We start from the raw sequence: 25540 nt of genomic DNA on the forward strand, positions 1-25540 counted from the left end.
AAAGCCTTCTTTAGCGATGGTCTAGAGTAAAAATAATCTTGGGATTGAAACTAAACTTCTATGGAACAAGGTTATTATATTTTAAAAATTAAGAGCATATGCAACGTTCCCCCCTCCTCCCCGAGATGGAATCTTGCTCTGTCACCCACGCTGGAGTGCAGTGGTACAATCCTGGCTCACTGCAACCTCTGCCTCCTGGGTTTAAGCAATTCTCCTGCCTCAGCCCGGCTAATTTTTGTATTTTTAGTAGAGATGGGATTTCACCGTGTTGGCCAGGCTGGTATGGAACTAGCTAGTCTCGAACTCCTAACCTCGTGATCCACCTACCTTGGCCTCCCAAAGTGCTGGGATCACAGGCATGAGCCACCGCGCCCAGTGGACCATAGGCAATGCTTTAAGTTTCAATGTAGTCAACAAACCCTGCTCACTGTAATAGATTTTTTAAAAGCCACACTGATGGACAAAGATTTGTTTTTAAAAAAGCACACATTTTTAAAAGCAAAAACATCTAGTGAGATCATTACAGCATACTGTTTTAGGATTCACAGGAATATTGCTATTATTACATGGAATGATTCTATAACTAAAGAACTGACCATTTTGTCAGGATTCAATTCATAATAAAAGAAAAATAAAGACTTTATATCTGGTTTATTTAACTCAAAATATCTACAATATTCAATGATCCTCTCCAGTAATTAGACAAAAACAAAGCTATTTCCATTGCAAAGACACTTTAATGAAGACAAGCAACTTATTTCATCCCTAATGAGTATTTTCATTTAGTATCCCTTTAACCTCTTACGGGAAAGTTTAAATGAGATCAGTCAGAGCTGGGATGGTTTCCTAAAGTGTTGCTTAATTTGCATATTAATTCACTATAATCATAAAGTTAAATCAAGAGCCATGAAACCAAATGGATCATTAATCCAACCCCACCCAAATTCATCATGTGCATGAATTTAGTATATTCTAACTAATGCCTATGTATGCAATGATAATTTCAATTCTTACTATTCCTTCGCATCAGAATATATTTCTCAAGTTCAATTAAAATGGCAGCTTGTGAATTTTACTTCTATTGCTGACATCTGTCTTTTTTCATTTCTCATTTGAAAAGAATAAAACTTTCATAACTCATATGGTTTTTGGATATTAACTAGTTTGTCTTCTCTTATTCAATGTTCCCTAACTAGTGAGTTAACACTTGAGACAGACCTCTCTAAGAGTTACTTGTACTTGGAAGAAATACTCAGGAAACTAAAATCTTCCTCAAAGTTCTTCCTAAGTTATCCATCCAGCCATTCATCTCCCAATTGTTGATGGCTGTCATGATGCTCACATATACCACTTCTTCCATAAACGTTACCTCCTTTCTTCATCGTCAACTCTTTCTTTCTTCTATTAAGATTAATACGACATATTTATTGAAAGTGGGATGATGATGTTCACTGCACATGTGATCTTACTGACATCACAGTCAAATCCAAAATTTCAAAGTATTGCACAACAGAGACTTACCATAGTATTACTATTATGACCAAAACATAAAACGTGGTTATCATTAAAGGATCTGTCTTAATATTCATTGTGCACTAACTATGTTCCTAATACTGTGTAGGATATTCTAGAAAGATCAGAAAAATGTTCTTGCCCTAAAGAATCTTTTGTCTCTCTACAATAATAGTAATAAGTTATTATATTCATTGGAGGAAAAATGAGCACCAAAATTTAAATCATCATACCAGTACGCTACCAACTTTGGCAAAGAACAGTAGGTCTCCCTGAGTGTTTTTACATACACAGGTGTTAAAATCTCCAAAACGGCTCTGGCCTAGGTAGACAAATAAACTCCTAAGTAAAACTTAGTTTGTTTTGTATTAATAAAACCTGTACCTAGACCTCTCACGTAAGACACATATGATCAACTGTGATTTCTGAGAGAAGTAGGCCTGGAATTTATCTCTCTGTTTGTTTGTTTGTTTGTTTATTTATTTATTTATTTATTTATTTATTTCGAGACGGAGTTTCACTCTGTCGCCCAGGCTGGAGTACAGTGGCGCGATCTCGGCTCACTGCAACCTCTGCCGCCCGGGCTCAAACAATTCTCCTGCCTCAGCCTCTCGAGCAGCTGGGATTACAGGTGACTGCCACTGCGCTTGGCTAATTTTTGGGGGGGGTGTTTCACCATGTTGGCCAGGCTGGTTTTGAACTCCTGACCTCGTGATCCACCCGCCTCAGTCTCCCAAAGTGCTAGGGTTACAGGCATGAGCCACCACACCCAGCCAGCCTGGAATTTTTCTTAATAGTCAATATATCTCAGAAAAAAATCTACATTTGAGGAATTCATATAAGAAATACACTAGAGGCGTTAAAATAGGTTAAATCACCCAGTTGGACCATCATCCAACTAGAACCTAATTTGAGCCATTTATATTACTCTCTGGCAGGTACACATGGGATTTTGTGAAGATGGGACACAGTATGTACACCTACCCTAAGACACTTGTTTAAATATTAAGTTTGAATTCTGTAGAAATACTGGCTGACTAAACAAAGTTTGAAGAAAGACAGTCCTAGATTTAAATTTTTCTTTAATAAATAATTATGACAGAAATGCAAAATTGCTAAATCTACACAAATAAACAACAAAATACCTAAAAACCAACCAGGATTGACAATCTCTGCAAATACATCAATACAGCAAACACTCCATGCTTAGGGTTTTCCTAAATTCCTCAGCTCAGACCTCCACTTCCAGTATTCTCTTTCTTGCTTTCAAGAAGTATCAACCAATCCCTCCTTTACGCCAATTTTAATATACAATACTTTAAAATAATAGTTGACAAAAAGCCATCATTTAAAAACTAGTCATTTTGCATTTATCTGATTATCATTTGTCTCCTGAAAGACACTGATGTCTCTCTCTCCCACCCACTTTCTTAAATTCTTGGTTTCTGTAGATAAATTAAATCTCTGGACAATTAGTACCTTAAAACAAAGCCGTCAAAGTTACTCTAGTCAAGGATGACTCCAGCTCAAGGGTTCAGACGTAAGATAATTCTTTTAAATCTCAAGTGAAGAGAAGAATACCTTCCCCTTCTCTTTCCTAGAGGCACTTCCTGCTATTAAAGAACAGGCAACCCCATCAGGTGAATAAGATACCTGGTTAGTCAAATTATTGCTGAACGTTATTACTTACATACTGTCAACGATCCTTTGACCAACAAGGATGAATCTTAAAGAAAATGCTCAGCCAAAAAAAAGAAAAAAAAAAAGAGACACAAAAGCCACAACTCCATTTATCTAAAGTTTAAAAATAGGCAAAACTAAATTGTATTGTTTAGCAATGCACACAGAGTTTATCACCTATGAGAAAGAGGAAGGATGTCATCACTATAAAGTCAGGGGGTGGAATGGGTTGAGAAACACACCAGGTTGTCTAAGGTGTGGCAATGATCTTGATCTGGATAACAGTCACATGGGTGTTCATTATACTTTACATTAGATTTATATTTTTCAGGATGTGTCATACTTCATCATAAAAGAAAATTGTTTTAAAAACTGAAACTGAATTATCTTTTCTCCTCTAATGAAATCCTTTGCAGAACTCATTTCTTTGCTCTTGTTTATAGAACCATTTAAGACTTATTTTCAAATAATATAACTGTACAAGAGTGCTGCCTTCCAACAGTTCTGTACTCACTCCATTTCTGATGTGGGTTACATAAATAAGATGTATAATAGTTTACTTTAATAACAAACCTTCCAGGCTGGGCATGGTGGCTCATGCCTGTAATCTCAGCACTTTGGGAGGCCGAGGCAGGCGGATCACGATGTCAGGAGATTGAGACCATCCTGGCTAACAAGATGAAAACCTGTCTCTACTAAAAACACAAAAACTAGCTGGATACGGTGGCGGGTGCCTGTAGTCCCAGCTACTCGGGAGGCTGAGGCACGAGAATGGCGTGAACCCAGGAGGCGGAGCTTGCAGTGAGCCGAGATCGCACCACTGCACTCCAGCCTGGGCAACAGAGCGAGACTCCGTCAAAAATAAATAAATAAATAAATAAAATAATAATAATAAACCTTCTTAAACAAGGTATATTCTACAGGTGTTACTGGTATTTTAAGAACAGGCATCAAATAATAAACATGTGGTGTGCATGGTGGTCACGAGTGGGTTTCCAGTTATGATCCTTTTCTCCAACTCCTTATGGCCTGTGTTCTCCTTAAGACAAATTTGGTCAGCAACTAACAATAATTTAAGCTGTGGATATACTAGAATTTTGAAAAATCACACTACACTCATTTTAATTTTTTTTAACAGTGTGGGCAAAAACATAAAATTTTACCTTCGAAACTAGTATTTGCATATATATGTATACCTTATATGTTACAACATTATCTATCTATTGCGGGGGTGGGGGGACAGAAAGTAAAACAAAGCACCAATATTTAAAATTCAACACAATTCATTTGAAGGATTTTATAGGTTGGAGGGGCTGCTAGATATCACTAAAGAATACCATACTGGGGAGAAAAGTCTTTAATTACTTGAGAGTAGCTAATAAACCTGTAAGGCATGGAAAAAAAAAAAAACACCCCAAAAGAAAATATTAACTTGGTTATCAACTAATCATTAATACTTTAACACACTTTACTAATATCAACAAAACTCCTTTAAATATGTCTTTATGCAGTAACATTTCCCTTTTAATAGGAATGAGCAAACAAGGTAAAAAAGAAGAAAGTTTTAAAACTTACACTGCTAATTTATGGAGATTACAGACAACCAGTACACACAATTTTTTAAATAATCAATTCCAAATAAGTAAAGCTTCACACAAAAGCTCTATTTGTTTCCATATCTAAGCCTGAATTGTCAACATTTACAATATTGTAAATTTAAACTGAGTGGTAGAAAGTAACTTCCCCTCATCTTCTGAAGTAACAATTTCAAACAACTTTTCAAAATATTCCCTTCTACAGCAAACACAGACGCAAAGAAAATGGAAAAGAATCTAGCCAAGCTATAAATGTATCACCTTTGAAAAAGTATTATCCTTCTGGTCCTTAGCTTCTTAGAAAATAGACAGGTGGCCAACATATACTCTTAAAAATCCTGTGGGTTATAGAATTCTGAGTCTACTCTGAAAGTTCAGCTCTCCATCTCCCAATTCCCTTAACTGGCACGGCTTAAGACTTCCAATCTCATTATTATGAACTTTTTACAGACAAAATAAATCTTAATATTCAGTTGGATTTGATCATCTTTTCCTCTCATTCATTCAGCTACTCTCTTCGAAGTTTCTGAAAATCCCATAGTAATTGAAGGTTAAAAGTCTTAAAACCATCAACTCATCTCTTTGCTCCATCAAAACTATCAAAGTAATCAGCTACTATCCAACTAGTAAGCTTAGTTAGCTACAGCCCAGATTGTGAAGAGGTATTTTGATAGACCAGTATTTTAAGACTTGATTTGGGGCACCTGATAAAAAACATAAACAGAGGACACTTTTAGTTAAGCTGGCCCTGGAGGCAGAGGGTGTAGTAAGAACAGACTTTGGAGTCAGGCAGACCTGTATCCTTCAATTCTTGTGGGAAATACTGAATTGAATTATCTTTTGTCTACGGAAATAAAAGACATTACCTCATCTCCTCAATTCTAAGATGTCATTGGATTGTAAAACACTGTAAAAACCAAGCATCTACTCATTTAAAACAAACATTAAAGTTATCCTGCAACATTAAGTTCCACAGAAAGTAAAGAATAGACACAGTTGAGAGTGGTCAATTAGTGCCAACTGTCACAATTTTTTAGAGATTCGTTTGTCTACATATAATAGCACAATCTTGAACAACACAAAGAGGCATTCACTAATTCATGTACACCTTATATTCCAAAACATGTTTACATGTTTTTCATTTGAAACTATGAAAGCATTTTTCCAAAGACATAAAATTCTAAATAGTGGTTAGTTAGATTTCCCGGCAAGCCTACAAATGCAGATTAATGTATATTTACTAAATATGCGAGCCTCTGGGGCAACTGATCCTATCTCCCCCAGCACTAACCCTCACCTCCTAATATATTCCACTTTAAAAACAAACAAAAAAACCCTACAGTATTACCACTTTCTATCAATTTCTAAATTCCCGGAAATTACTCCTTGTCAGAAGTAGGTAAGAGGAGGACAACAGAAGCCTTCTCAGAAGAATTACTGGTTTAAATACAAAAAGCATCCACCAAAATCAGGTAGAGATGGTTGAAGACAGAGTAGTTGGAGAACCATTTACATGTTTTCCCCTTTCAACAGCATTAATTTGGCCAATATAGTGTATCTGTGGGTCCTATATCATTTGGAAATGTTTTTCTTTTTTCCTATTGCAGGGATTTACAGAAGCCACTTTTGCAATCACACTAAAGCTAAACCATTACCTCTGGATGAAAGATGACAGAGACAACAGGCTGACCTATAAAAGTCTTCTAATAATTCAAGGAATTTAGGAGTTTCACATGAATTACACCTAATAAAACCAACATCAACATCAATATCCATCTATCCACTTCAGAGTTTCTTCTGAGACACCAGATTCAGCAAAGTCAAGTCATTTAACAGATGTGGAACTAATGCACTGACAATGCACTCAGGTAAGCTGCTAACCAAAACCTGGAATGATGGAATCTAATCCTAACTTCAGTCTGAGGATACTGAAACAGCATTTATATACAAATGTTCAAATAATATAGAAAACAAACACTATGCAGAAATAAATCCTCTTTATCATGGCACTGGGGAACAAAGATGGTATTCTTCATATCATAGTAAACAATGTCTGTCTACAAGCAGGATTTAAAAGTAGTAATGGACAGGAAGATATGCTAAAGCAAAATATTAATTGTAGAATCTAGTTGGTGAGCGTGTATGAGTGTTCACTATAAAATTCAACTTTCTTGTGTATTTGAAAATGTTTGTAATAGTTTAACAATAGGTCTGTTGAATTGTGGGGTCTTTATAAGCCAACTGCAGTATTTTCACTCCCTAAGATCATTAAGTCTTAAAAGTAAACAAATTGAAGGGAAAAACATGATTTGGTCACTTGAGAATAATATTAACCTTTCCATCCTTCATTTCTGAGAGCATGTGTGCACAGATGAATACTAAGATATAACAATAAACATAAATGTTAACATTTTCTCAAACTTATTGAGAGTACAAAAATTGATTCGGTACAGTTAAGTTAGCCCATATTTATTAACAACTGGGTCAGAGATTATTAAGTAAATCCTTATATGGAGTTTCTAATGTTTATAACCAACGTTGTCTTTATGCAAACTATTCATGGCAGTTAAGGGGCACGTAGTCCTACCCAAGTTAGCCTTTAAGATATGAAAACTCTAAAAAGGGAAGAAAAAGTCCCAAGGGCATTCATGACAGACCCAACTACCCTAGGGACCACACTTCATGAAATCCATGATTACTACCTATGGAAGCCATCACGCTCAACCGAAATGGGAGTAGTACCAATCTTATCATAAATTTACACAATTTAATTGCCAATGAAATCAGTAATCAGTAATAGTAATACCTGGTCTGAAGTGCAGCTGGACTGCTGATGCTAATGATCCCACAGTCAAAGTGACTTTTTAAGATTTGGGGACGTTTGTGTTCTAAAACTGGTTTTGCTACCAATTTGTCCTCTTCAGAACTGAGGCCTCTTTTTTTCATCTGCAAAGTGAAGGAAAACATGGAGACCTCAAAGTACAGGAAGTAGTCCCCAACTTATAACAGCTTATGTTCCAAAGGTTTATCACTCCTTTGAAAACATATCTATACTAATTAACCAATTTATACCATAGTTTCTTTGGAAAAATTGCACTCTAAGTTCCAACTCTAAATCGCAACTTTCTGCCCAGCAAAAAGGCATCTGCTGCATTTTTGCTAACTACAGCCAAAACCTAACGCTCAGAGAATTCTCCCTAGGGAGAACCCACTTTATAACCTGCGAAGGCAGGAAAAATAGACAGTTCTCACATAGGGAACTTCATTGCTTCTATGGGAAAGGCTACCACAATTTAACAAGATAATGGATAAGGAAAAGGTATCTGGCTAATATAAAGTAAAAGTATTATCAGTTACAATAAAAATATGTAGAAAACGCATTTTGCTCCAGATAAAAAGGTATAGTTAAGTACTATTAAAGTGGTTGATTAATCAAATGTTTGGCAAGTACAGAACACATATTTCCAAACTGCTTCCTCCTATCTGTTCAACTCAGCTGATAAGGGAGGAATTACTAAAGTGAAGTCAAATTGTTACCAAAAATGTTGCTAAATTCTAAAGTGCAGTGTATTTCAATAAATAAATCACACACCACCCCTCACGACAACTGGTAAGATATATAAAATAACTTGGGTGACAAATTTAAAAACCAAGTATAACTCTGTGATGAGAAGTCACTTTCAGCAGCTAACTTGAGTCTTTTACACAATTTAAGAACTACTGTAAAATTTAAAGAAATAGCTCACAGGGAAAGTAAACCCTTCACTTAAAACGACTTTCAGAAATGAAACCACTGATAGAGATATGGAAAAAGAGGTCAGGGAAGGTATGAGCAGGCCAGAATAAATTGGTTTGTGGACGCACAGCCTGAGAGTAACATTTAAATATTATTAAAGGTCTGTGTCATTGCTATATATGATGGTGATCTGAGCAACTCCCAAACTAGAAACACTAGAGTGTTCACCTACAGACCAGTTCAAGTGTTGCGACTATTAGCAGCTATAGAAGAAAACTAAATATTTAAAAGCCCAAAAACGCTTTAAAAGCCCAAAGTAATAATGGCAGGCAATCTACACATCCCCCTCCTTTTAACCTTTTCAAAAAGAATGACTGTAAGAATTAGGTAAGAATGAATGAGATGCCTAACTACTTGAGATCTTCAAAAGACAGAAAAAAAAAAAAAAACAAGAAGTAAACAACTTTTTTTTGTCTGAAACTTGATTCTCTCATTAAGTCACCTGAATTAGACGTTAGATTCATACTGACAAATCTCCATTCATGGTAAGGCATAGGGACATTCCATTATTCTGTAAATCTCCTTACTACTAAGCAGGATTATCTAACATTATGAATATAAACATTTAATTAAGAATAAATGTCAATATTAAAACTATATGCAGAATACCTAAATTAAGTAGCTCTTTAAAACAGATATATATACTTTCAAATGGTACAAACTTAGCTAAATGATAATGTGTCAGAAATACGTTTTCACATATCAAAAAAATGAAGCAAAACACATTTTCTTTTTTGAGACGGAATTTCGCTCTTTCTTGCCCAGGCTGGAGTGCAGTGGTGCGATCTTGGCTCACTGCAACCTCCATCTCCCGGGTTCGAGCGATTCTCCTGCCTCAGCCTCCCAAGTAGCTGGGATTACAGGCACCTGCGCCACGCCTGGCTAATTTTCGTATTTTTAGTAGAGAGGGAGGCTTCACCATGTTGGCCAGACTGGTCTCGAACTCCTGACCTCAGGTGATCCGCTCGCCTCGGCCTCTCGAAGTGCTGGGACTACAGGCGTGAGCCACTGCACCCAGCCAAACATATTTTCATGTGCATGAAAAAGAGTTATGCCCTCCAAACATATTGTTGCAACTGGAAAAAGAAAACTTTTAATTCTTGACTACACTAAAAAAAATTAAAAATAAAAATAAAAATAAAAAAATGAACCACCTTATCTGTTGAGCAACCCAATAAGCCTTTTCATTACTGCATTACTCAATTTTAGTGGGGATCTTTGGCTGACTTGATGCAGATTTCTAATCTTAAAGAAAAATGACAAAACTCTCATCATTAGTTGTGAATTTTTCTGCAATCTTTAATTTCAGCCCCAGAGTTACTATTAAACAGTACTTAGCCTTCTATTTTTAAAAATGTTACTATGGAAATAGTCACAATTTTGTTACCTGAAATGTTTGGTCAATCATGCATTTCTGCTATTTTAATCTGAAAAGAGAACTTTCTCTTTTCATATTGTCTAGTAAATACTAGCTTTCATTTTCTGGTTCCAATTTCATTTTTATCTAATTTGCTTAAGTGTTTCAAAATAAGACCACCTAATATTGTGACAATAAGCCTTCACAAGTATTCTTAGGCTCATAAACAGTCCACAGTAACATATTTTCTTCTGTGATTGCACGTTAACAAAAAGGTTATTTTTTTTAAACTAGTGTTAGAAAACAAAATCAAAACTTCTAAAATGTAATGAAAACATTTCATGGAAGATTGTCACAGTAATTAACTGATCTAAATTGAATTGCCCATGAGTGGGCCCCTATGGTGTTCAATAGATGTTGCAGTATCAATTTTTCTCTCCTTAACAGCACAACTTAAATCTGATATATTACTATACAGGTAAGTCACCCCCCGCCCCCGAACATTTATTATCTATATAGTTAGTAACTCTCAAAAAAGATTCTCTCTCTCTGTATTTCAAATGATAAAACAAATATCCTGAAATTTAATTAGGTCTAACCGTGAGGAGGTAAGATTAACTCAAGGCTGACAGGTCTACAAAATACACCACTTTAAAAGGCATACTCTCAGGGGGAAAAATCCTAACTCGAGTTGGGCAAGTTGTGAAAAAAAAGTTAAAGCAATCTTCCCATCTAGATAATTCACAGACCAACGTAGTGTCTAAGTTAGCTAGTGCCGTTAAGAGTGGGGTAATTTCCTTTACACTATGTGCAACTTCGATATTATAATCTAGGACTCCCATCACTGTGGTACTCTTTGCTCTTATCCACAAGCCTTCCTGCAGACCAATAAAGGAATTAATGTAATGCTTTCAGATGTTGTGCATAACACACTAAGGGTGACAGTAGCTAAGAGAGTAAGGATCTTGTTCTAAAAAGCAACCCAAGACGATAGTGGAACAGTAAGGAGCTGAGTGCACTTAAGAGCTCTGAAAAAAAGCCACTCTTTAAAATACCTAATGATAAATAAATAAGAGTAGCTAGCTTTCAGATCACTTTCAGGGATATTATTTCCTTCCCTCCAACACGCCACTCACTCTCCTTTTCCCTTCTCGTATGAGAGCAAAAAAATAAACAGTAAAAGCGTAAAACTGCCAAGGGTGAGCAGCCGGGGTTCCAGCACATCTGGACCCACCTCCGGCGGCAACAGGGCAGCCCCCTGGCCAATTCCGTCTGAACTAGCAAAAACGCGCCCGCAAAAATGAAAGAACGCGAAAGCAGCGGGCGAGGAGGGCGGGGAATCCGCCGACAGTCCGCGGAGGAGCTACCTGCCGGCTCGTGGCGTGGCGGGTCCGGACTCAGCGACTAAAGCCGGCTGCGAGGGGCTGCACCCACACTCCTGGCAGCCGTCGCACTAGCCCGGCCGAGGGTCAAGGTTTCGCTCCCGGACCCCGACGCCCCGCCTCAGGCTGCTCAGGGCAAACTTCGCCCACGGGCAGGGGGCGCGCCCGGAGCTCCCGGACCCGCGCCCGCCTCAGCCAGGACGCGAGCGGGGCTCAGCGGCGGCGCGGGGCCAAGTCGAGGAGAGCCGCGGCCGGCAGAGGAGCGGGTCCCGGTTTCCCGCGGGCCGCGGGCGGGGGAGGGGCGGCGGGGCACTTACCACGGGTCGAACTCGTGGATGATGCTTTCGAAGCGGATGACGGCGAAGAGGCGGGAGCTGAAGCCAGCAAGCCAGGCCAGGAAGAGGATGGTGAAGGAGAGCAGCGACTGCCACCCAGCCGGCTGCGACAGTCCCCCGGACAGCCCCGCGGGGGCCGGCTTCGGCGGCGCCGCGCCGCCAGCCTTGTGCGCGCACTGGGCCCCGGGCCCGTGGTGGCCGTGCCGGCTGTTCCCCAGGGCCATGAGGCCACTCCACGGGGACGAGTTGAGGGACGACTTATGCTTGCTCTCCGGGGCCGAGGGCTCCGCCATGTTGTGCCCCGGCGGCGGGTCTAGCTCTCCTCCTCCGCCGCCGCCGCCGCCTGGTGCGAGGGGTGCTGGGCGGGGACCCGGAGGAGGAGGAGGAGGAGGAGGAAGAAAAAGGAGGAGGAGGGAAGAGCTCTGCGCGCTCCCGCCCTCAGCGCCGCGAGGCCGGGGGACTGGGGGTGGAGGAAGCGGCGGCGGGGAGTCTCCGCCTCAGCAGCGGCCGCGAACGCCGCTCTCTCAACCCAGATGGCCCCTGCGCCCCGCTAGCCATCCGTATCCCCAGTGCAGCTGCGGCGGCGGCGAAAGCCGACGGGACGAGGGCGCCAGAGAAGCAGCAGCAGACGGAGGCGGCACCACGACTCTAAGAAGCAATGACATTCCCTCTCTCGCCCGCCGCCCGCCCAGCCGAGAGGAGCAAGGGGAGGAGCCCCCTGGAGTCCGGGCGGAGCTCAAGCAACCTCTGACTCCGCCCCCGGCCCGACAGGAACTGGCCCCTCCGCCTGTCACAAAGCGACAGGTCCGTTAGGGGGCGGGCCCAGAACCGCGGCGCCCACCAATAGGGGCGCGAGCTAGGGCGGTGCTCGACCCAACCGTCTCCCACTTCCCCTCCCTCTCCCGGCCTCGCGCCCATTCGCCCGGAGCGGCCGAGCTGCGCGGCTACGGCTTCATTGTCAGTTGAAAGACGCGGTTTCGCGCGCCTGTGCGGTCGGCGAGGAAGGGTACTAGGCGGCTCCGCTAGGTTCATGGAGCAGAGCTGGGCTGAGGGGCGGGAACTGCGGAGCGGCCTCGGTCAAACTCGGCTTAAAGGGCGCTGAGAGCGCCGCACCGACCAGCGGGACGCTCGCGGGCTCTCCGCGGTCGTGACTTTTAACCCGCTTTGCGCGGAGCCCTCACCACGTGACGGACGCGCAGGCGCATTACCATAGCCCTCGGCGCGTGGGTCTGGCCGAGGGTCTCTGCCGCCCGCGGCGCTCCTTGCCTGGCGTTGTGAGTGAGCCCGCGGTGGCAGTGACATGGCCTGCCCTGCTCCCTGTACTCCACGTCCCGCCTCCGGCTTCTGCGGCCGCGGGAATCCGAGAATGTGAGCGAAGACAAGTTTTCCGGCACCGGAAACTGGTTGGAGCCGGCAAGCGCGCCCCTAGCTCCGGCAGGCAAAATGCGACCTTCTCTCGCCCTTTGTCGTTTGTACTCCGTATTGCAAAAGAACTGTATGTTCACTGGAAATATGGGAAAATGCAGAAGTGCATTAACGGCTGCATACATTCCGTCGAATGAGTGAAACTAACTTACCCTGGACGTTAAGCTGTTTCCAGTTCTTACTTTACTAAATAACAACGAAGATTCTCGTGCACGAATTTCTGCACGTCTACCTTGTATTTGTATACCTTCCATTCCTTTCCCCACGTCCCCCCTCGTCCGCTAAAATAAAGTGTTACCAGATAAACTCAGGGCAAAATGAGCCTAAACTAAGTGAGGTAGTGGGGAGACTCGGATTGCTCTGATATAAACCCCATAGAAAGTACGGAGCTTTCGGCGTAATCGGTGCTCAGTAAATACTTGTTCATGTCAATTCACAGCTAATTGTACATTTTATTAGGTAAGTAACATCTGGATATTAACGGGCATACTAGTGTAAAACTATAAAGGCCCTGAATTATTTTCTTAGGTGATTCATATTTTTCTCTTTAAACTACAAATTGTGTTTCAGTATTAATAGAGGCCTTTTCAAAATGTTAGATAAATGAACTAGCTCTTTTGAGGTAGCTCTTTGAAAGTAAGGCAACTCCAGCTACCTTTTTAACCTGCTAAGTGGTTACGTTTTGTCTTGTTTCCTTAAAAAAACCGTAAATAGTCTTATTAAGGAAAGAATGAAAAGGTTTCCAGAAATAGATTTTCCCACCAACAATTTAATAGCCGACATTTATTGAACATCTACATTTTAAGGAGAATTAAGATAAAATATTAACTGCCTCTGTTACACAGAGAAAGACGACATGCTTTTCCTCGTAGCCCAAACGGTGATGCTGAAATGACAGCCAAGGATTTTTGTCTGTGTTCCCTGAACCAAAGTTTTATCAGCCTGAAATAAAATTTGTGTTTTAATTTGTTTGGATATTTCTATTTTATTGTCTTTGTGTATCTATTCCCTATTAAGTTCTATGTTATCTTCTTTTGCTTCCTGTTTTGGCTGTTTAATGGCCATAGGCCTGGTCTGAAAAGTGACAAGGCTTAGTTCTAGTCTAAGTCTTCAAGGCTAAGTTCTAGCCTATGGTTGCTTACTAGTCATGTAGCATTGGACATGTCGCCTGCATGGGTTGCCCTTTCTGCTGTTAATGTCAGTTGTTAATGTTAAAAAAGATAGCTTATTTGAAAGCATTTTAGGAAATTGTTAAGGAACGTGCAAATACAGGGTAGTGGTAAAGGTAAAAAACATGAAAACCCTTTGATTTTTGACCTTCATTTATTCACTCATTCATTCAGCAAGTATATATTGAACTCCTTTATGCCAACCACTGTGAGTGAACTGGGATGCATTGGGATTCAGCTAGGAACAGGAGAGACGTGCCTCCTACTCTCACAGAGTTCACCAGCCAGCCCTAGGAAGGGAGGTACTAACCAAATCATCACATGGTTCAGGACCAAAATGCAGGGTGACAAACACTGTGGAGGACAGGCACGTGGGGAATTTGATCTACATGAGAAGGATGAGAAACATTACCCTGAGGAAGCAGCACTGGGGGTGATGATGAATGGACTAGGAGAAGGATAATGGAACACGTTACGTAGACAGAGAAACACATGCAAAGGCTCTGCAGTGGGACGGGAGGCATACAAGGAATCCAGAAAAGTGGCTGCAACACAGACAGTGGGACAAGGTACAGTAGGAGTCAAAGGAATGATCAGATAGTGTAGGTCCTTTTAAGAGGTATTTTTTGCTTCATTTTAACTTCAGAATATTGAGAAGCCATAAAGGGTTTTAAGCAGCATGTGGTGTATTTGAGATAGAGGGAGAGAGTTGATCAGATGTGTGTTTTGAAAAGATTACCAAGGCTGCAATGTGAAAAGCATTTTGGAGAGGAGACCAGTAAGAGATCTCATATCTACCTGAGAATTCAGAGGTTACTTTTGTGAGGTATATGCTATTGTGGAACCACTAGAGAACTCATAAAAATAAATTGCAGCATTGTGAATTCGCAATTTCTAGCCTATCAACGTGGAAAAATCGTTTACAGTTTGTGCAAGAAGCTTGAATGTGTTTGCCTTTTTGCACTTGAGGTTCTTAATCCTGCTAGGTGCTTGTAACATCCTCCTGAGTTCAAATCTCTCAGGAGTCAGATAGTCAAACACTGTGGGTGCAACGTGATGAGCAGAGTGTGGAATCAGAGGCCCAGCTTCCAGGGGAAGGGAGTATTTGAGCTGAAACTTGAGGGATGAGCAGAAGTTCACAAGACACACCAGGAAGAGGGATAGGGGATTCCAAAAAGGAACAAGGAAGTCCTTCAAATTAATACACAAAGTTTAATATTAATGAAGGTGCATTGGGAGATGAAACTCAAAGAGAGCTAAGAACCAGATTATCAAGGACTTGTCTGCCTGGTAAAGGAGTTTAAATATTATTCTGTAAGCAGCTGGGACTCATTGAAACATTTTGACCAACAATAACATGATCAGACTTGGCTGATGGAAGAAAAAAAATGACAGTAGTATGAAAGATGTACTAGAATGGGTGAGAGTAGAAGGAGATAAATAAGGAAGCATTTACAGAAGTTTAAGCAAGAGAATTAGGTACGAAAACTGGGACAGACAGTAGGGCCCGGAGAGGAGAGGACAGATAGGAAAGGTATCAAGAGGGTAGAGTCCAGAAATTGGTGATTGGGGTAAAATAAAAGTAGGGTTTAGGACAAATCTGGAGTTTCTGGTTTGGTTATTTGGATGGAAAGTGATGTCTTAGAAATACGAAGCAAAGGACAAGCAACAGGTTTGGAGGGAGGAGGATCAAATCAGCTTCGGACATGTGATGTTTTAGGTCCCTGTAGGATACCCAAGAGGAGCTGGATAACAGACACTTAAAGAGATGTGATGCTCAGGAGGAAGGGTTTTCTGGGAATAAAGGCTTGGGACTCCATGGCTATGGGTGAAATTTTGCTGGAATCAAAGTTATAGACAAGGAGAGAAGGGTTGAGGGTAGAGCCCTAAGGACCTCCCAAATTTAGATGTGCCTATAGGAAGCCCAAATAGAGAAATCAAAGAGAAAAAAGAACCAGCAGAGAGAGTGATGTCCCAGCAGTGAAGAAAGGGAAATAAAGTGAAGTCAGAAGTAGCACAAGGTACAGAGAAATGGAGTGTGACACAGCTGAAAAGTGTACCTTTCTTTTGGCAACCAGGAGTTCACCAATTACTTTAGCAAGGTCAATTTTAGTGGAGTCATAGGGGCAGAAACCAGATGGCAGCAGGTGAGAAGGGATCAGTGGCAAGAGATGTGCAGGCAGGGAATGTATACCACCTTTTCTAAAAGTCTGGTTTCAAAAGCACAGACAGGACCACCAAATCAGACCAAAAAAAAAAAAAAAAAAAACACCTAAATTATGATCTGCAGTCCCTAGCATTTCTCACAGTGATCAAGAAAAGATTTAAGTGCCTGTAATGTGTCCCAGGAATGACACAGGTCAGAAAGTGGGTTTCATTCTTCCTAGAGAAACACAAACAACATGACATCTGCGCTTGTACCAGACACACCACACTAGGGGTTGCCACAGTCTGTCACATAATTGACATTTGCAAATATCTAGAGCGGAGATGCACTGTCACATTTTATCTTTATTTGCTACCCTTGAAACAACGCCACACCCTAGTCTTAAGATTCCAGATCATATATAGCAAATTAATTTTCTGTTTTAGTACTTCTGAAAATTCACATTTCTATGCCCACTATCTCATGATTTTCATAAAAGGACATTGTAACAGTGAGGCAAGCATTTGATTTCAAAAAGGGCCAAAGGATAATGGCTTAAACAAATAGAAGTTTATTTTCTCTCATAAAGTGAAATCTAGAGAAAGGTGGTTGCTGGTATGAAGTCACTTGCTCAACAAAGCTTTCCACTTTTTCTGTCTTTATACTCTTTGCTGGATTCTTGGATGTCATTTTCACCCCCTTTTATGCTGTCCTTTGCATTGCATAGCAGAAGCTGAGGAGTACTTTTCCCACATTCTTTTCTCATATGACTCCATGTTACTTTTTGTCAGTGAGGGGAGCTCAGTCGACAAAAAAGACAGAGGATTTCAGATAGAAAAGAAAGAATGGGCAAGTGTAAGATTTACACATCTTTTTGACTGGTGTGCCACTTACATAATTGTCATTGACTAAGACAATTTTGGGGAGCTTTTTGGAGATTATTGAGAACTGGAGCAGTTTCCTAGAGAAGTTCTGAGAGCTTCCTGCTTTAGTCCTTCAGGCTAAAGTTTTCAAAGTCTCCTTCATTGACCTTGACCTTCAGGCAACAACTTCCCTTATCTTTATTCCCTATGGTCTTTCAACATTAGTATAAATAATCATTCTTGATTAAACCTTTTATTCCTGAAGTACCTAGAGTATCTCTGTTTTCCTGATTGAACCTAGTAATACACTTTCAATTCACTTAGCATATTAGTTTTCATTGTCTTGATTATTGCCTCACTATTGTAAGATAGCTGCTGCAGTCCCAGACATCACACGGGCACTTGAGGCAGAAGGTTAGGAGACAGGAAGATGCCAATCACATATGTCTTCCTTTTTTAAGAAAAACATTTTCCCAGAAATTATTTTAGCAGACTTTCTCTTAGAGCATATTGGCACCACCACCTCTCATGACCATATTGACTTTATATTGCTCTAAGTTGACAGCTTCATTTCTTTAGGCATGCCTGGTTTTCCTGAGAGCACAAGCAAAAGTCCTGAAATTGGTTTCCAGTGGCTCTGATTAGTCTGTCTTAGATCATGTGCCAATTCCTCTTTTTCACTTTGGGACGGAGTCTCACTCTGTCTCCCAGGCTGGAGTGCAATGACATGATCTCAGCTCACTGCAATCGCTGCTTCCCAGGTTCAAGCAATTCTCCCGCCTCAGCCTCCCGAGTAGCTGGGATTACAGGCACCCACCACCACATCGGGCTAATTTTTGTATTTTTAGTAGAGAAGGATTTTGCCATATTGGCCAGGCTGATCTTGAACTCCTGACCTCAGGTGATCTGTCCACTTTGGCTTCCCAAAGTGCTGGGATTACAGGCGTGAGCCACCACACCCGGCCTATACACTGACGCCTGACCAAGTGCCTTTACCAAGATAATAAACACTCATTGGTTTAAGCCATCCTGGAGAGGATGCACCATAATTAATTCAACCACTAGTGGCTGTTTGGGCTTTTACTGGTCTTGTGCTACTACAGAAAAGGCTGTAATTAATAAATTTATGCAGAAGGAATTTTGCCTAAGTGGAAGAGTGTTGATTGGAATTTCCATAAGGAAAATTTGGTATAGGTATGTCCATTTGTAATTTCAATAGATAAGTTGTTCTCAGTGAGGGGTTGTACCAATTGCATTCCCACAATGTGTGAGAAGCCCATTTCTGAGGGCTCACCGAGTGTAACGAACTGTTGGCTTTTTGCCAACAAATGAGGTACAAACTGGTAGTTTTAATTTGCATTTCCTTTATGAGTAAGGCTAAAGGTACTTATTTAATATTTAAGACAGTCTTTTCACATCCTCAATGAGGCAGAATTGCCATTACTGATTGTATATTCTTAAGCATAATTATTGGAAGAGTATGCTCCTATGTTATGGAAACCATTAACATGTATAGTTTTATTTGCTAGTTGCTCAGAAAATGAGGTCATCTGTATTAAATTCACGCAAATCCGTTCTTGCAAAATAAAAACTCTTCTACTGTTCAATTTAGCATATCCCCTAGATTATCTATTCTAGATCATGTACTTCCTGAAAGTATCTTTGAAGCAATGAAGCAATTTTTAATGATGTGTTGTAATGTCATTACGTTGTGTGCCTTCCTGATGTCTAACTAAACTGTCCACCTTTTCCTGAGAGCTTTATAGAAGTAGATGAATAAGTAGGTAACTTCAGCAAATGTTTTCTTTCGATGCAGTTTAACTACAATTAGAGTGCTTCAGATGTGATACCATCACCTATGCCCATAGATTTGTGTTCGTATTTTTAAAATTGTAATCCAAGCAATCACAGAATCAGTATCTGCACTATATTTTTAAGAGAATGTATTGTTATGTTCTTATGTGGTTGACCATAAAATAAGTCAGTGAAGTTCCAAACAGAAACCTATAAAACAAAGATTTCAACCTATAGGTGTCAAGAAAACAGAAGATTTGAAATAGGGACTCTCTCTGGCTTAACAAGAGAACTTAATATGTTGAGCTTCAGAATTACACATTTTTAAAAATTCTTCTACTTGTTATTGTTGTAAATTGTTGATATCTCAAATGTTTAATTTTCAATTTAGTTACAATAAATTTTATACTGAAGAAATGTATTCCACTTAATAATTACACATAATAAATTCATTTACTAAGGAATTAGAAGGGATTTTGTTGGTTATTAAATTAGTGACACAATAAAGAATGGAAGTTGCATTAGCTAGAAGTCATAACAAAGAAAACCACATTATAATTTTAATAATAAAAACAAAATTAAAAGGAGCTGAAGGGACCTACTTAATATATAATCTAAACATCTAAAGCATTGGACATGCATATGATTGGGGTGTTATTTCTACTTCTGATAGTGGGGGTTTCTCAGGCCCTTTGAGTTTTCAAAGAACAGAGTTATATTTGGGTCACTGGGTAATGGAGTTTATTAAAAAGGATACACAGAGGAGTAACAGACAGATATCATTGCAGCTGTACAGCCATACATCATAGAAAACGGGAATTTATTTCATACAGCAGTTCTGGTGGCTCAACAAAACTCTACTAAGCCAGCAGCATGACCTGTCATCTTCCCTGCACTCAGCAGCTCCCTACCCCACACCCTGTCCAGACACTTTCTCCAGTGTTCCGCCGTGGTTTCCTCTGTGACTGGCTCTCCTCCCCTAACTCACTCACTAGTGTTCTCCTAGACTCTTAACATAGACTTCCCTCTGGCTCCTACTGCTCTTATTCTGCCAAGAGAATAAGAAACACTCATTGGTTTAAGCCATCCTGGAGTTGAACGGAGTTATATTTGGGTCACTTACTGATTGCCCCCTCTTGAATATCTCTCTGCTTCTCATGAAATCTTTGCGCATCTGTCTTAGATAAGTTTCTTCAGAAGCAGAGCCAGAACTTCTGTGTGATTTGTTAAGGTGAGTTATTAAGTGTTCTCAGGAAACATCAGTAGGGGAGGGAGAAGGTTAACAAGCCAAGCAACAATGCAATCTCAGGCAAAGACCATGGAGAGTCCTTTAGTTTCATCCCAGACTAACACCTCTCAGTCACTGACTAATTGAAGAGATGCATGAGCTTCTAGGCACTTCCAGCTTTCTGGTCATTGGGAAGAAAAGCTCCAGGGAAGGGTACGCACAAATGCTTGTGTAATCTGAGAATCTTGGATATGGATGGAACACTGCTTCAACATTCCTCTCAAATGCAAGTATGACTCAGATTGGAGCTCCCAAGGAGAGAATATGTGGTTGGGTCAAGAAGTTACCCTCCAGTATAGGGCTCTCTTATTGGGTTGTTGTATGGGGTCACTCGCTCTATAGGCTAGGAGACATTGGCAGACTTTTAGATAAGGCTAATTTCTCTGGCCTTGTCAGTTGTGGCTAGGGTAATAGGGCCACATGCTGCAATATATGGTCACTTATGTACAATAAGCCTCCAATAGGGGTTTGTGGCTCTGACATCATGCTGAAGCCTCTTAGAAAAGAGCACAGTAACTGGCCTGCATCTTGTCTAGGCTGTTCCTAGACTAGTTTGTTGGCACCTAGATATATACTTGTTACTTTGGTTTTTGGGGGGTGAGAGAGGTTCAAGTGTGTCTTGAAAGTAGCCACCCTCACGCCTGTAATCCTAGCACTTTGGGAGCCCGAGGTGGGTGGATTGCCTGAGTTCAGCAGTTCGAGACCAGCTGGGCAACATAGTGAAACCCCGTCTCTTCTAAAATACAAAAGAAATTAGTTAAGTATGGCAGCGTGCACCAGTAGTCCCAGCTACTTGGGAGGCTGAGGCAGGAGAATTGCTTGAACTTGGGAGGGGGAGGTTGCAGTGAGCTGAGATGGCGCCACTGCACTCCAGCCTGGGCAACAGAGCGAGACTCCGTCTCTCCAAAAAAAAAAAAAAAAAAAAAAGAAAGAAATTAGCCACCAACACTTTTCTTCTGCATATGAAAGAAAATACCTTATCATTTTTATTAGTTGTTATCATATTCTTTTAAATTCATACCTTTTTAAATTTTCCCCTAAACTTTATTTTAAAATGTATTTTTGAATTTAAACAGCTTTTGGGGTACAAGTGGTTTTTGGTTACATAGATGAATTGTATAGTGGTGGAGTCTAAAATTTAGTGCACTGTCACCCAAATAGTGTACCTTGTACTCAAAATATAGTTTTTTTTTTAATCCCTCACCCCTCCTCTCACCTTTCCTCTTTCGGAGTCTCCAAAGCCCATTATATTACTCTACGTGCCTTTGTGTACATAGCTTAGCTCCCACTTACAAGTGAGAACATACAATATTTGGTTTTCCATTCCTATTTGCCTCACTTAGAATAATGGCCTCCAGCTCCATCTAAGTTGCTTCAAAAGACAGTATTTCATTCTTTTTTTTTTTTTTTATGGCTGAATAATATTCCATTGTGTACACATACCATATTTTCTTTATCCACTCATTAGTCAATGGGCACTTAGGTTAGTCACCAACTCTTGATCTCAGATTTAATTTTTTTAAATGAATGTTACAGTGATTATTGTTCATGTATGGGAAAGGGAACCAGTGCTTGATAGTTTCTCACTTAATTAATTTTTTACTACTATATTTCACAAAACAAGAGTACAGTAATGCTTACATCATAAATTCTTGGGGTGCTTCCTAAAAATGCTGCTTTTTGGGCCATCTGTTTAGTATGTCTGGGTGTACCCTAAGTACTCTGCATTTTCAGTCAGGACTCCAGATATTTTTCTCAAACTAATGTCAAAGTTTAAGAACCACTGCTTTACAAAGTACGAATTATCATCTTCAGTTTACTGTGAAGGAAATCAAAGCATTAAAAGACTAAAATATTTACCTGAGGTTACAAAACTAACACCAAAAGTGTCTCAAAGTTGTTTTTCTTAAAAGGAAGTTTCCACTGATGCATTGTTTGCAATATGAAAGTTCACTTGTTTACAAAAATGTTTGCTATCATCTTGAAGCAAATTTCAAGGTGTCTATGACTACATAGTGTCTGTATCTATTATCTCATTTAGTCTTAAGTGCAGCTTCCCAGTTGTGTGACTACAAAATCATAATTTGAGTACTTCTACATTACTGCTAGAAGAAAGGACTTGAGTGCAAAGGCAGCAGCTGAGCAAATCTGTAAAATTTAAGGTGAAGGAATTGGTAGAAGAATACTATCAAGTGATTGAACTGGTGGTTCAGCAATTTTGTTCCAGATGGACAGTGTATATTTGGTTAAGTGCTGAGAGGGTTCAGCACAACATACATATTCCGTGTGTCAGGGCCAATATTGCTGTCCTATATGTAGGATAACCTGAGCGTGTACATGGAACCTTGGAGTGTTGCTTTTGATCCAGGTGAGAATGCAGGAATAGGATGGGGTTGAAGGTCGGTCATATCTGACGTATAATGCAGAGCTTGCATGTCTGGACCTGGTTGTATAGAGAAATGGCCATGTTTCTCCATAAAGTATGAATTGAAACATTGGGTAAAATCATAGCAGTTTTTCACCTCCAAATCCAAAGATTGGCCTGCTTGCAAAAAGGTGGAGCATAGTCCATAAAAATCTAATTTTCTTGTGTATTTTTGCCCGTAAGTCATTCTTCTATGGGAAAGAATTTAGAGATACCTTATGTAACAGGATCTGATGTTCATCCTTGCCTTATCTGAAACCAGAATCTGTGTTCCTTCCACTAAATTATTCTTTCATTATAAGTGTTGGTATGGACTGAACTTTGTCCCACCAAAATTCAAATTTGATGTCTTAATCCCAATATGACTGTATTTGGAGAGAGGCCTTTAAAAAAGTAATTAAGGTCATATGAGGTGATAGAGTAGAGCTCTAATCTGATAGGACTAGTGTCCTCATAAAAACAGACCAGAGATCTCTCTTTCTCTATTTGCACTACACAGAGGAAAGGCCACAGGAGGACACAGCAAGAAGGCAGCCATCTGCAACCCAAGGAGAGAACCCTTACCAGGAACCAACCAGTTGACATGTTGATCTTGAATTTCCAGTGTCTAGAGCAGTGAGAAAATAAAATTCTTATGTTGAAACCACCTAGTTTGTGGTATTCTGCTAATGCAGATTGAGTGGACTAATTAATACATGTGCACTGAGTACAACCTAGGTAATCAATACATTTTTCTTTAGGTCACTTTCTCTATTCTACAATATTCACAAACATTTTTGAAATTGTGAGACCTGAGTCTTATAAGAGTCAGCCAGACTAAATCTAAGAAACTTACTGATACACGTATCTCATTTATCTAAGAAACTCAAGAATACAAAAACATGCTCAGAATTCTTACACCTTGAATTATTATTTTACCTATATTTGAAAATCATTTAGCATATAACATAATTATTCTATTTCATTCTTATGTACACACATTACATGAACTTGAAGACCACAACTATAACATTTTGGCCACAGAGAATCTAGTTGAACCCTCATTCTATAAATAACTGAGAGGTCCAGAAAGGTTAAGCAGCTTGTGAATGACACATTACTTATAGTGGCCAAACCAGGATTAGAATCCAGTTCTAGTGACTCCTAGTATATCTTGAATGCTTTCCAATTTGCCATGCTAATTACAATATTGCAAAGGTAATACATTTTGATTATAAAAAATTTTAGAGTCTCAAGATACTACAAATTACCAGAGACAGAATACGTGACACTTTAAACTTGAAAGAGAAAGCATTATTTTTAGCATTATTTTATAATAGGGTTGGGTTGTATTAGTCAGCTACGGATACAATAATTAAAATAATTCTGCATAACACAAAACTCCAAAATTTAGTGACTTATCACAACAAGCATTTATTTTCACTCATTGGTCTGTGAGTAGTCTGTGATTCTGCTGGGCTCAGCTGATATCAAGTAGATTTAGCTTTAGGTGTGGACAGAGTTGAGATCTCCTCCATGTATCTCTTCAATGTCCTTGGACCCAGTGGCTATTCAGATCATCCTTGTTTCAGGATGAGTGGCAGAAGCTCAAGAATCAAGCCAAATCATGCAAACAGATTTTTTTTTTTTTTTTTTTTTTTTGAGACGGAGTCTCCATGCAAACAGATTTATATCCACATCAATGGGGTGGGGCTGTATACACCACCGATTCTCCTGGGAATCACTACAAAGTCTTATGGGAAAGAAGATGGTTGTATAATCCTATTATAGGAGAATGATAAATTGAAAATAATAATCTAGTGTATGAAAAATATTACTTGTTCCTGGTTATTACAATATAGTTTATAAAATTCCATGTAGCAAATTTATGAGCCAAAAGTGAGAATAAATTCTAATATGCTGTACACATTCACTTCTTTAAGATAAAGAAACATAGTATTAATTAAAAGTTCTATATTTCTTGAGCAAAACGTATGTCTCTTCCGAAGAATGCCTACTTTACTTACATGCAAGACTTTGTTTAAATGGGAGGAAAAGAAATATATTCTGGTTGTAAATTTGTCATTTTGGAAAAATTTTAATTATATAAGTAGTTTTAACGTTTAGGCAAGTAAGCCTAACTGCATTTACCTAATAATGGACTCAACCATTAGATAAAGGAGAGTTCTGAATCCAACAATACGGATTTTGAGGTAATAAAAATAAGAGGCCAATGCAGAGTCCAGGAAGAATGACAGTGGAAAAGCTTTGTAGAGCTCCAAGAATGGGAAGGAATTCTGTACAGACTCATGTGATCTAAATTTTACACCCATCTAGTCAGAATTGGGCACTTTGCTTTTGGGATATGCAAACTTCCCTTCTGACCAAAATCTCATTTAACACTTGATTAAACAAAAAAGTAATTTTTAGCTCACTAAAGTGAAAATCTCAATGTTTGATTTCAGAGGCAGCTTGATCAGGGGCTCAAACAATGTCACTAGATGCCATTTCTCCATCACAACCATGTGCTTTATATCATTCACCCCCACGTTGGCTTTATTCCCAGGCAGGCTCTTCCTTCATGGCTCAAGATGGCTGCCACATCTCCAACAATTTCAACATCTTATGTTCAAATGAGAAAAAAAAAATCGAATACCTTTTTTCAGGATTCCCAGCATTCTCATTGCATCTTATTAGCTCTGAGCAGACAGTGTGTTCATCCTTGAACCAATTACTGTGGCAAAGGAAATGAACTGTGATAACTGCCTTAGCCTCAGGTCACATGCTCTATCTT

The 25540-nt window shown here is 39.8% G+C and overlaps 1 protein-coding gene across 1 annotated transcript in view; it reads right to left on the reverse strand.

Annotated features, from left to right (window-relative positions):
• STT3B (STT3 oligosaccharyltransferase complex catalytic subunit B) overlaps window positions 1-12369 on the reverse strand; it is a 104374-nt gene extending 92005 nt beyond the window's left edge. The window contains exon 1 of the mRNA XM_001096091.5: window positions 11640-12369. Within this exon, the coding sequence (XP_001096091.1) occupies window positions 11640-11950 (311 nt within the window). The 5' untranslated portion in view covers window positions 11951-12369. The remainder of the gene's footprint in view (window positions 1-11639) is intronic.
• Between the last annotated feature and the right edge of the window lie 13171 nt (window positions 12370-25540).

The sequence above is a fragment of the Macaca mulatta genome, chromosome 2 (genome assembly GCF_049350105.2).
Source record: "Macaca mulatta isolate MMU2019108-1 chromosome 2, T2T-MMU8v2.0, whole genome shotgun sequence".
Lineage (NCBI taxonomy): Eukaryota > Metazoa > Chordata > Mammalia > Primates > Cercopithecidae > Macaca > Macaca mulatta.